Source organism: Alligator sinensis, unplaced genomic scaffold, assembly GCF_000455745.1.
Source record: "Alligator sinensis unplaced genomic scaffold, ASM45574v1 scaffold125_1, whole genome shotgun sequence".
Classification (NCBI taxonomy): domain Eukaryota; kingdom Metazoa; phylum Chordata; order Crocodylia; family Alligatoridae; genus Alligator; species Alligator sinensis.
Genome location: NW_005841893.1, coordinates 2107535 through 2121189, shown reverse-complemented (window position 1 = coordinate 2121189; position 13655 = coordinate 2107535). Strand labels below are relative to the sequence as shown.

Below are 13655 nucleotides of genomic sequence, written 5' to 3'. Positions count from 1 at the left end.
GGAGTCTCTGCTGTTCTGAGACTCCAAGGAATTAAAAAAGCTAAAAGTGTGTCAGGACGTCAGTGAGAATGTAAATAGGTGGAAATTAGGAAAACAAAAAAGGTAGAGCAGGGAAGGGGGGGAAGCAGGGGAAAACCCCCCCCAGGAGGTGAGTAAAGGGAGACTCTACTCTAGTAGTAATTCAAAGTAGAAAAGAGGCCGACTGTGAAAGTAAATAACTGGAAATTAGGAAAACAAAGGGCAGAAATGGAGGTGAGGGGAAAGAAAGGGGTACAGGGTCAGGTCTGGCAGGTATGTGGTAAATCAAGCGTCAGGCAGGTTGTAATGTGTCATAAATCCAATGTCTATATTAAGTCCATGATTTTTTTTATCCAGTAGATTTATAAAGTGAAGTTCGTAGGCTCATTTACAAAAGGTGTTTTGTAAGTTCCCTTTGAGGATTAAAACTGAGAGATCAGAGAGGGAGTGATTGTCTTGTGAGAAGTGTACACCCACAGGTAGTTGGGTATTCTGGTCTTTAATAGATTTCCGGTGTGCGTTCATTCTGGTGCACAGTTGTTTTTTGGTTTCTCCTACATATTTTCCATCAGGGCATTTGGTGCATTAGATGAGATGCATTACATTTCTGGAGGTGCAAGTTAAGATCCAGGAATGGTGATGGGTCTGTTGTGGGGTGTGGTTATTGTGGGAGTGATGGACATGTGTTGGCAGGTTTTACATTTCTTGTCCTGGCATGGTCTGGTTTGGGTCATAGGGAGTTTGCTTCTGGTGATGTTAGCAAGGTTTGGTACTTGTTTGAAGGCTAGGATGGGTGGTTCTGGAAACATCTCTTCAAGAATTGTCTTCTTCTAGTATGGGTTGCAATTGCTTAAAGATTTTCCGTGAAGGTTCCAGGGAAGGGTGACATGTCATAAGTAATGGTGTGCGATTTGTGGGGATTTTTTTTGTACTGCAGCAGATCTTCATGTGATATCCAGGTGGCTCTTTCAAAAGTGTGATCTCTCTCTCTGGAGGAGTGTCCTTGTTGGCTGAAAGCCCTTTTGAGATATGTGATGTGACCATCAAAACAGTCTGTCTAACCCTAATCCCCTCCCCAAGCCTGTCAGCCACTGTATTAGAATGGATGCAATTCTTCCATAGCGGAGTGGGAGGTGCTAACTTAGGCTCAGGTCTGATATGGCTCATTCTGACTAAAATGTGGAAAAATCCATATTTGCACCAACTCTTGTTCCTTAAAGCGCTCACTACTATTTTTATTTTCATCTAAGCCATTTCATTTCAAAACAGCTTTAAAAGCAGGAGACTTCACATGAGAGCTATTATCAAATTTAGCATAATCCCTTCAAAATGCATTATGAATATTTCTGAAAGATTTAATTTGGTCAACATCCAAGGTTATCCAAGAGACCAACACAATCTGAAACTAGCATATGCACTTACACATTCCTCATACCACTGATTACACTTACACTTGGAATTCTTCATATGAAACCCCACTAGAGCTGCTACCCCTTCTTCTGGAACTGTGTCCACTGTCCTCATCATCATCCTCTTCAGAGTCATCCAGACTACGAGGGAAGCTGCGACTGCTCAATGGACGAGGAAGAGAACTCCTGTCCAGGTCCAGATCCTCCTTGATGGAAAAAACAAACAGATTGTTAAGACCTCATGTTAGTGCGAGTCCAGACTGCATGACTACTTCATTCACTGACAAACCCACCCCTGTTCAGAGTTTTGCTGGGACTGAAAGTTACACAATAACAATGCAAAACTCATGCAAAGGAAAATTAGTGCTTAAAAACACAAATGATCCACCTGATAGTGATTAGGCTCTTACTGTTGCCCTGAAACATGACTTACCCTTTCTTTCTCTAGGTCATCTCTCATTTGCTGATGTTCATGTTCTGTCAATTCCTGATCCCCATCCTGGTCATACTTAGTAAATATTGCTTCAATTTCTGCATCAGTATGACCCTTCCTGAAATGAAAACATAAACATACCCCTGCTTATTTCTTCTTTAAATATGGAACAGGTCAAAATATTGAAGAAAACCCAGTATTAAGTGAAGTATTGTCTCTAGGTTCTAGAGACATGTCCAATGCTGCCCGTAATTTCTCTCTTTGGGATTCGAAGTCTGGTAAACCATGATGACAAAGATTGGTTACCGGCCACCAACTGATAACATGGCAGTCTTGCCCCCAAGCCCAGAGCTTCCAAAGTTTTTCCTGATTTCAAATGGTATCATACTCTCTGCTGTGGACTTCATTTAAGAAAGCTTTCTTCTTTCCAAATCCTCAATGGTATCTGGCACTGAGGGAAAAGAATGCAATGGATCTGCCATTTGGAGTTGTAGCCTGACCACCTACATGCTATTAACACTGAAGCACAAAATTTACCATGAGCTTTCCTAGCTCCTGCTCCAAAGGGCTGGGAACAGAATGACACTGTAAATGCCTTTTTTATGGTAATCTCTTTGGTAGGACCTACTATTTAGTTGGAAGAGATGTTAGACAATGTTTCAGGCATGAGTGCCCTTCTTCAAGCCTGGGCTTCTTCAGGATTGAAGAACCAACTAGAAAGGAACACCTGTTATAAGACAAATATCCCTACTCTTTTTGCCTCCCTTTCCCACCCACTCACCCAGAAAATCCTGCAAGCTAAGCAAGAGGTCTGCTGCAGAAATGCTGAAAAAGAAAATCAGTGTGTCTATAACCACTGTCCTTTATGGAGAGCAGTGCCACCTTCATAGCGCCCTCCCCCTGACCCAAAACTTATTGGTCAGGACAAAAATAAAAGTGTTGAATCAAAACATGATCATGTTGCTCAAATGCCACATTCTAAATCTCCCAGTCTTATGATCAGCATCCCACTTAAGGCATCTTTCACCCAATGGGCACTGTTACCAGTCCTCCCTCCTAATGGTTCTAGAACTTCCCTGCTGTGAGGGTCCAACTCCCAGACAGTTGGATGAGACAGGCCAAGAAAAAAAGTTGTTACTTCCCTTCTACCCACACTAATATCCTCTCAATCCCCCGTCTCCATTTTAATTTGGGGTTCTGTTTTTACAATGCTCATTGACTTTGTACGTGTGCAGTATATCTGTTTATGTAAAAAACCATCCATTAGATTTAAGGGAAATGTCTGCTTTATTATGAGCCCATCATTCATAAAAGCAATCATACGCATTATCTATATATGCACTAATGAACCTTAATCAAGACTTATCTTGTAAAATAGGAGCCTCCTTACCCTTTCAGATCCTGGCGTAGTTCATCAAAGTTTAACTTGCCCCCACCTTGTCGCAGGCTCTCTGAAATGTCATCAACAGTTGTTTTTTTCAATTTAAGCCTGATCATAGCTCTATTGTATCCCTAAAAGAGCAAATAAAACACCAGTTCTCTCTAAGAATGCTTAAGCTTTGTTTCTAATAGCATACTTAAGTTTGTTTGATATTTGTTTCATGCACAGAATTCCAGCATTTCTAAATGAACCCGATTAATTTTAATGATTCCAAATAAGCACTGGGTGAATAAATACCTCAATAAGTCTTATCTGTTTTTTATTTTAACATTTCTATGAGGAATGCAACCATGTTTACTGCAAGGATGTCAACTCCCAACTACCACCAAAAGTCAATGAAACTGGGTATTCAATTCCACTGTTGCAACTCTTGGTGCAAGACAAGTGACAGACTATTTATTTTAGCCACTCTGTGGCTTATCTGATTTTTAAGCTGCTGGGATTTGAGTTTCTTTGCAATGGAACATCCATACACTGTTCTCCTTCTCTATTTAAAAATTTTTAATCAAAGCCATACAACCAAACTGTAGTCTGCTGCTCAAATACTTAACTGTTACTTGCACACTGCAGAGTAATGTATACTGGCCAAGGTTTATTTTGTTGTTGGGTTTTTTGTTTGTTTTTTTAAATAGGCCTATAGTTAAGCTCCCACCCTTTATGTAAAACTGTTTAAATAGTGTCTGCACTCTGCAGATCCCAGTGTACATATTAATACTTGAGTCCCTGCATGTGTGACTGAGCACTGGGAAGTACAAGAACAATTCAAACGACCTCAAAATGAAGTAACCAAACTAAAAGGCTTGGCAGATTTCAATGTTTTGGCTAATCAATTCCATATTTTTATCAACGCAGATTCAGATAGAATATCTTCTTACTGATTTCTGCTTGGCTCCGACCGATTTGTCTCCAAATGATTATTTGCTTTATTTAGGTACTAGCTCATTGTACCTTAGCGTTGCACATAACAACAGTTTTGTAAACCAGATGTGAGAAACAAAGCATTACTGATCCTGGAATTTGGCCAAAAAAGCCAGCATTTATGACAAAACACTTTTTACCCTTTTGATAAGATCAGACAGTTCCATCTCAGACTTCTGCTGCGCCATATCTGATTTGACCTCTGAGTATGTATCATTGATAATGGCCAAAAACATGTTCTGTTTAAAATAAAAATAGAAATGGGAGGTTAAAAAACTCTCAAGAGATCTTCACTAGTGTACTTAAGCATCACTTCTATGACTGTTGCATTCTCATAGGAAGTCAAACACTTGAGCAAGAGAAGCAGCACTAGAGCCCTAACAGCACTGTGGAAAGAAGCCCAGCACCAAGGACTGTTCCTGCAGCAGCAGCATCCAGCAGGATGCTGGGCCTCTTCCTGCTGGGTACCAGACTGGCTGAGCAGGCACTGCCTGTGCTGGATCCAGCATTGTTGGGAGAGGGGAATGGGGCTGATCTTGCACCACTCGTTTGACCTGCAGAGCCAGACAAGTTCAACACCCGATTTGGAGGATGGGACTGAGTGTGAACTTGGCAAATTTGCAGACAATGCCAAATTGGGTGAAACTGCAAACATACTGGAGGGTACAGCTAGGATTCATAGTGCCCTTGATAAACTGGAGAAATGGTCCAAAAATCAACTGGATAAAATTCAATACAGACAAGTGTGAAGTCCTGCACCTGGGATGGAACAATCACATGCACAAATACTGACTGGGGAAGAACTGGCCAGGGAGTACTGCAGGAAAAGACTTAAGGGTATAATGAGCTAGCAGTATGCAAAATAGTCCAATATCATGCTGGGCTGTATTCACAGGAACATAACTTGCAAATCAAGTGATTTTCCTACTCTGTTCAACACTAGCAAGGTCTCAGCTGCAGTAATGCATCCATTGCAGTGGGTACTGCACTTCAAGAAAGATGTGGGTAAGATGGAAAGAGTCCAGTGGAAAGCAACAACAACAAAAAAAGAAGTCTAGAAAATATGATTTATGGGGAAAAGTTTTTAAGAACTAGGATGATTTATTTTGCAGAACAGAAGACTAAGGGAAGGATTTGACAATGGCCTTTGAATATGTGAAGGATGATTATAAAGAAGATGGACAGAGGCTATTCTGATGGGTCTAAACTGGGATGCCATGGCACCATGGGATGTCAAAAGGCCCTCTCAGGGGTGCTCTTGCAGCAGCAGCCAGCTAAATCTGGCCCATGTGCTCCCCCTGCATTAGGACTCTCTAATCAACCTAAAGTAATTGGCAATGGTGCCTCGTGCTGTGCAGAGCATTTTGGTCTGACCACCCCTATGCTCCTCCAGTAAACAGTCACAAGTGAAACTATCTGTCCACTTCTGTTTCCAGGGGGAGCGTAGGGGGTGCCAGACCAGGTTGGGTTACATAGCACGAGGCAGTTCCTGCCTGCTTTAGGTTGAATAGAAAGCCCCAAAGGAGGGGGAGGACATGCATGTGTGGCAGCTCTTCCTGGGCTGATTGTGCAGCAGGCACAGGGAAGTTTCATTTGGAGGCAGCAACACCCAGCTGAGAAGCACTGAGGTAAGCTAAAGCAGCACCAGCAGTGGTTCTCAGCTGGGTGGACATGCTGCCACATTCAAAAGAGTAGAGGTGGAGTGTGCCACGGCCCCTGAAAAGGTTGTGAAGTACTGGACTGTTCTCTGTGGCTGCAAGGAATAGAAGGAACAATGGTCTTAAAACTGCAGCAAAGTTTATTAAACTCAATTTAGGAACAACTTTCTTACTCTGAGGCAGATTAAGCACTGGGACAAGCTACCAAGAGAACGTGTGGAATCTTCAGCCTTAAATGTTTTTGACAGTAGGTTTGACGGACACTTAGCTGGAATGCTTTAGTCAAGGATTTCATAGACATTTCGGGCTGGAAGGGACCTCGGAAGATCATCGAGTCCAGTCCCCTGCCCAAAGGGCAGGAAGTCAGCTGGGGTCATAGGATCCCAGCAAGATAAGCATCCAATTTACTCCTGAAGGTGTTCAATGTAGGTGCTTGAACCACCTCTGATGGCAGGCTATTCTAGACCTTGGGGGCTCGGACAGTAAAGAAATTCTTCCCCATGTCCAGCCTGAAACAGTCTTGCAGTAGTTTATAACCGTTCGATCTCATCATCCCTGGGGGTGCTCTGGTGAACAAATGTTCCCCCAGATGCTGATGGTCACCCCTGATAAACTTATAGGTGGCCATCAGATCACCCCTGAGTCTGCGCTTTTCCAGGCTAAAGAGCCCCATAGCTCTCAGCCTGTTGTCGTAAGGTCTGTTTTCCTGACCTCTGATCATGCGTGCGACTCTTCTCTGGACTCTCTCAAGCTTGAGCAGGAGATGGGACTAGACCTCCTGAGGTCCATTTCAACCCTACTATCCTATGATTACAGGGTGTCACGTCTACACAAAGTTTTAGCAATTAACAATGTTCCACCTGAATGCGAAGTTTAACAAGAGCCCAATTGCTGAAATGATACCAGGAAATAGACTACTACTGTATGTGCCAAATACTTAATTTCCCAGACATGCACTAACTACTGAGAAACAGCCATTCCAGAAGGTGTACATGTATCCAACTAGACATCTGACAACAGGTTAGACTAGGGGTGTTAAACATGCAGCCTGAAGCCTGGCACATAAAACCAATTTATCTAACCTGCCAAGAGAGGAGGTGGGCATCACCCAAAGAATCACCAAGGATGCAAAGCAACTCAACTAACCTAAGAGGGTTGTTACAGCATCTAAGGTGCCCCAACAGTCACAGAGGCCTCAAAACTGACCTGACTTGGCCCTGCTGGACATGGGGCTCACTGCTACCACCATCCCTGGACCCCTCCCCCAAATCTCCAACATGGACTCCTTGCAGCCTCCGGACCCACTGCCAGCAGACCCTGAGCCCCTGTGGCCACCCCCATGCCCTGCAATCCAGAGCTGGCCCATGACGAGCCCCACAGTCTGGATCTGGGCTGAAGCATCAGATGAGTTTGACCCCTTTGGGTTAGACTAAATCTCTGTTACTAAAGGTTTAGGTATAGTTAATCCTTCTGTGGAAGAAGGAAACAGACTGGCTAATGTCCCTTCCAGCCCTGTTTTTACTTGATTCATGGCAATAGCTATCTTTCCATAAACGTACCCAGATGGAATTATAGGAGTCAGCAGCATATTAGGGATTACTCTGAAGTAAAACATTCCATTTTCACGCAAAAAACCCATACATTAGTCAATATTTCCTTTTGGAAAAATCAATTAAGAACAGAAAACAGTAACTGCCACCATCAGAGCCAAAAGCCAGAAAAAATTAAGGAAAGATGACTCATGCCCATTTTGCCTTCAACTCCATAAAGAACAAGAAGCTAAGCAAGCTGCCTTTGATGCGTTTCAGTTGTTTTTCTCCAATGTCACATAGAGCTTTCCAAAATCCCAACACTACAGCAGTCTACAATCACCTTAGCGCCCATTTCATATCTTACCGAGCATGCAAAATACTATCTAGTACCACAAAGTCCTTGCTGAGCTTTAAAAATCGTAACGGGATTTCCTACTCTGAGGCTGCCATCTCAGTTATTAGCAAAATCGAAGCAGCAGGGACATCCTCTAACAAGGACATGCTCGTAAGGAAAAAGAACCTTTAAACAAAATAAAATGACTTTCTTCCCTATGAAATATCATCTTCCATTTAACTTCCTACCATGCTATCTGCTTAATTCCATTCCTGAGTCTAAGTGGCCTGCACCCAATTCGACAACTCAACTCACTCTTTCTGGGGCTGGCCGAATTTTTACATTCAATTCTCAACATTGTAACAACAGACAAAACAGATATAGTCTCTGCCCCTCTAACAAACAAATCATGTTATAAGGCCTATCTTATCATGAAATAATGTTGGAAGCTGTTTCTGGAATTTAGCATAGAATCAAGGCAAGAAAAATTCTGCTTAACAGGTAGTCAGTGGTAAGGAAACCCAGTTCTGAAAAGAATTTTAAGATTTTTACTCCATATTTATCCACAATATCCAAACGACTGCAGTCAAAAGCAGCAGTAATTAATTGTACCTAATTAATGGGGGCCTACATTTTTTCCTAGATCATTGCTCAAGAAAGAATACTAGTACAATAGTGTTGTGTAAATGCTGTAACCTGATTTACAAGTAGGGATGCAGTGGGAAAATCAGATGCGCTTCGGTTATAAACTATTAATCTCTTAGATCGGGTTGGCAACGTTTTGCTACCTTGGGTTGGAGCTTGTGACTTAGACCCCTGCTGCAGGCCACATCCCCCGTCCTCCTCCCATCACTCCCCTCTCTCCCCGAGAACTCAAACTGCCCATACTTTATGCTCGTTGCAGATAGCATCACTGCAGAGGGACTGGGTAAGTGCAGGCACCAGATTGAACAGAGGGCTGTGAAGGAGGATGCTATGGAGGTAGTGCGCAGCTCAGCACAGCTGCAGGATCCTCCTGGCTGCCCTGGGCTGGCGTGGACTTTCTAGGTAGGATCCAGCCTCTGTATGGACCAGATCTGGCTAGGGCGCTGTAGGTTGCTGACTTCTGTCTTGAGTTTTCCCCATCAACTCCCTTTGCACAAAGGCAAAGCAATGTTCAGAAGGTTAATATTCTCATTTGAAGGGTACTGCATCTCAATGAAAACTGGCTTCAGAGCTGGTAGCAGGAGCATCTCTTCCATTTCACACTCCTTAGTTCATCAACATGTTGTATCAATATTATCCTTAGCCTATGCATAACCTGTTAACACCACTTAAGTGGTAAGTCTAATGTTTCAATTCATCCTTCTACATTAGTACATGTTACCTGTGAAAATGAGCACTGTTTGCAAATAAAGATGTCTCTATGGGAAAATACAGTACTCATCATAATGCTATTGATTTATTTCTTAATAGCATATACAAAAAGTTACTAGTTAAGTTTCAATAGAAATAAAACATCCTTGAAAAAGCAAGATGCACAGATGGTTGTGAGAAGAGGCAGATAAATACAAGGTTTTAGTGGTACTGTAAGTTTACTGTTACCAGAGTGAAACCAAAGCTGCCAAAAAGGGGGCTAGTGGTGATGGTAAAGATGGCGATTAAACCAAAGTGTGCCACTAACCCCCCACCATAAACAAAAGTTTACATACCAAAAGAATGAAGAACATAAAGAACACAAATGTAGTGAAATAAATTGGTCCCAAAACTTGGTTAGCTTCTTCAACCTCTGTGAAGTTAAAATCTCCCAAAATGATGCGGAACTGAGTAAAGCTTAAAAACAAAACACATCCAGCAGTTCAGAAACTGTTTTTGGAGTCTTGCAGCAATTTTTAATATATCATTTCATTCTGACCTAAGCATTTTGACTATTTGGGGGTAGTAAGGGTACACTATTTTGTCCCAAATATAAACAGTTGCTGTGATAGTTACACCTTCATGCCCATCACTAACATAACCAGTCACAATAGAGTGAAAACTGCTTCTTAAATTCTTCCTGTCTAGATCTTTCCAGGCACAAGATATCACGAAGTTACCATTATGCTGTTAAACATGGATTTTTTTTTAAACTGGCAAAAGGAATAAAAGTAGAATGGAGAAGTGATATGGAGATGTTTAGGGTGTTATGCAATCATTCAATAACTAAATGCATGTCATTACTGTGGAGTAAAGTAACATAACCAGCTATGCTAACGGTCAATAAAGTTGTGAAAGTCATTGAGTTTAACCATTTCAAAGCTGATCTTTTATTTTTTCTTAATATCAAAAGAAAAGGCTTAAGTTATAAGAAAAGCATATATTATTAAACATAATATTATATGTTCTTCATTAAACAATTGCAACATTTTAACTGTATTGGATACACCTGAAATATTTAACTGAAGATACTGGGTTGAAATAAAGTATACAGGATAAAAACTGTGAAGAGGTAAAACTAGTTTTCAGAAATTGCATATACAAAAAAAAAATTCTAGAGCTTCTAGTACAGTAAAATTGTGTATTGTTGATTTTGTAATTTAGGCAGTTTGCTGATGTACTGAGGAATTTTTTTTGCATGTTTTATTATTATACTTACACACAGTCCTGAAAAGTGCTGAAGTCATCAACTTGGGTGCCAAACACAAGATAAGCCAACTGAGCATATGCTAAGAAAATAATGAAAAACATAATAGCAAAGCCAATGACATCTTTAGCACAACGAGACATGGTGCTGGATAATTGACTCATTGTTCTGTTGATGCTGACAAATTTAAAGAGCTGTTAAAGGGGGAAAAAAAAAAAAAAGATGTAAAAACAAGGAAAACTACAACTTACCACATCAAAACATCTTTCCAACCTTTCTCACTCTCTCACTGCATTTAGCTTTGGGAAAACTAATATTAAGAGACTTTGTCAACTTATTTTTTAGGAATAATATTTCTCCCCCATTCATATGGATAATTAAAATGGAAGGAAAATGCAGTGACAAAACCAAATTTCTCCTCAGGCTCCCCCCAGATGCATAACCTGGATCTACCACTGTATCATTCAAGTGTTGGGTTACCAATACCAGAAGTATTATTTCAAAGGGCAGGAAGGGCTGGAGGGTTCTGAAGAAGTTAGAGGTTCTGAAGAAACCTTCAGATGGATTTAAGTAGAAAAAGTAAAATAAAAGCTAGAAACAGATTTTTTAATTTTTATCATTAAAGAAGAATTAACAAATCTTGATAATTATTTTTTCTTGTCACAAATTTCACATAATTGTTATAGCAAGCTTGCATATGAGTGGGCAGATGAAACAGCTGAACCAGGCTATAAGAGCAGGCACCAATTTCTCCTCCACCTGTTGCATATAATTATTGTGACCTCACCCTCCATGAGGGAAAGCCAAACCAGGTTGCCCTACACTTCATCTGCATATACATTTTTGGAGCATTCCAGGACTCACGATGAAAACACCCAGTACCAGTCATGAGTACGGGCTAATTAGCACATGGCTCCTTTGTGGGGGTATCTAGAGTACACACATATACTGAGCAATGCTGAGCTATGGGGTCACCATGGCTTGAAATCCTGTTGACTCTTGTGGGGCCCAGCCCAATGAATTATATGGTAAACCATGAGCCTTTTGGCTTTGGATGAATATCATACATAGTTTGTGTTATATGTAAGTAGGTTATAACACTGCTGCTTAGAATCTTTTTTATGGAGCATCTGTGCTACAATTTGTAAGTTTCAAAAATGGTAACATGCATCAAATCTGGATGAACTTATTTGTACTCTGTGTAAATTACCACAGCCATGTTTAATTTCAAGGTCATTGTTTTTAAATTTGCTTCTCACTTCCATGTGCTAAGAGACAGCAGGGTTTGGCAGTAAGGAGAAGGGGAACAGGCTGCAGGGGGAAAAAGTTGGGAGAAAAGCAAAGGGGCTACCTGACCTCTGATAGATAGATATCTTGGTTGTCTTATATTCAAGTAAATACAGTGGTTACTGGAATAAGGACTAAGACCAGGTTACTGTAAAAAACAAATAAACAAACAATACTAGTGCTCCTCAATGATTTTTTCCCTGGATTTAAGAAGTACTATACTAAAATTGGAAGGAAGGATTATAAGCATAGGCATAGACATAAAACCATCCAATCTTCCATGACTGGTCTCAGAAAAATTTGACCATGCCTAGAATGTAACTGCTTGTTTCCAAGACAGAAATAAATCACAAGGATTTCCTTCAGTTACATCAATGTGTGCGCTAAAACCTTCATTTCTATTTGAAGCACAACAGAAGATTCTTTAATTACCTTAATCCAGACAAAAAACATAGTAACAGCTGCAATGTTGCTGAATTGTATTTGCCAATAGGCCAAAGGCTCAAAATTGGGGAAACTGTTCTGATCTTCCAGCAGTTTCTTCAGTTGCATATCCACAGTTGAGGTTCTATAGATGTTAATTGCTATGGCTACCACTGATAGCTGAGTAGGAAAGAAATATATAAAACAATAAGAAACATTTGACTTAAAGACACAACCTATTTCAGTACTGAATCCCAAAAGCAAACTGTTTGAAGTCAGGTGTCAACAGCCATTTCTGCCTTTGTCAGCAGTTGGGTGGGGGGTAAGGAAGAGCAAAAGTAACACTGCATATGTTCTATGTAAGGCTCTCTAGCTGCTGGCTGCAGACACTTTCTCTTTGCTCCTGGCAGAAGCTTCCACTGTAAAAGCTGCTACTTAGTTCCTTATTGCTCCTTACCAGTTTTTCCAAGAACAGATCTGTTTCTTCATTCTGCCTTCCAAAAACAAGGGTTGTATTTTATTTAGGGACCATGTTGCATGCAAGAAAATATGGCATGAACCAATCTGCCTAAGGCTGCAAAGAGCAACTCAGCTATGAATGGCCCCGTTTCCAATGCTTCAGTGTCAGCTTTCATTATTTAATCATTTATCATGTTAATGTATGGGTCTGAAGAACAAATCTGAGATCAAACAGTCCCAGAATTTATACCTGCTACAGAAAAGCAGGGGTGGAAAAAAAAATGGACAGAGAAGACTGACAGGCAAGGGGAGAGAGCAGAAAGGCTGGGAACAGCAGGAAGATAAATACAGGCCTAAGTAACAGAGTGAAGGCCTAACCAAGAGCAGCAGATATTCTTGTTGAGTGATTAAGGGGTCACTACTATCCAGAAAAAAAAAAAATAAACTTCAGATTCTTCCTTTGATCTGTCATGGAATTTACACCCATCTACTTGTGTCGATGAGTACTTCACATTTTACTGGGGAGAGAAATAAGGCAATATACATAGCTCTGAATTTATAATTTAGCTCAGGATCCAGTTTAATTTACAATGTGGCCCTTTTCTCTGAATTAGGTTGACACCTAATTTAACTAGATTATAAACACTGGGTATGAACACACACACACACACACACACAACAGCTGGAGCCATTTCAGAAGGAGAGCTACAGCTCAGGAGTATGCAGCAGCTGTGTGGAACAATACTAGGAATAATACTACAAATTTAACAAAACCACTCCAACTTTAGAACTTATTTTGCTACATTTTTATTTTGCTTGTCCACATGTAACTTCTAGAACACAGAGCTGCCACACTGTTTGGATCAGGAGTCCCCTTTTGAATCTGCTCCAAATCTAGGTTATATCTGTGTCTTCTGACTGTGGCAGCTAAAGCATCTCATCTCCCCCCTACCCTTGACATAAGAGCATGTTGTTCAGGTGATCATGGAAAACTGACACAGTTTGCCCCTCATAAATACCCTATGAAGCAGATACTAATTCCTGTATTCCAATCGGGTATATAGTTTCATAGTAGCTAGGGTCAGGAGGGACCTGAACAGATCATCTAGCCTGACCCCCTGCCACAGGCAGGGATGAATGC

General features: G+C 41.0%; 1 protein-coding gene across 2 annotated transcripts in view; it reads right to left on the bottom strand.

The window, feature by feature from the left end:
- PKD2 (polycystin 2, transient receptor potential cation channel) overlaps positions 1-13655 on the bottom strand; it is a 58538-nt gene that overhangs the window by 8736 nt on the left and 36147 nt on the right. For both annotated transcript variants that reach the window (XM_025197265.1, XM_025197266.1), the window contains exons 7-13: positions 12065-12235; positions 10358-10539; positions 9435-9555; positions 4360-4458; positions 3251-3372; positions 1861-1978; positions 1470-1633 (exon numbers count right to left, since the gene is read on the bottom strand). In XM_025197265.1, the coding sequence (XP_025053050.1) occupies positions 1470-1633; positions 1861-1978; positions 3251-3372; positions 4360-4458; positions 9435-9555; positions 10358-10539; positions 12065-12235 (977 nt within the window). The remainder of the gene's footprint in view (positions 1-1469; positions 1634-1860; positions 1979-3250; positions 3373-4359; positions 4459-9434; positions 9556-10357; positions 10540-12064; positions 12236-13655) is intronic.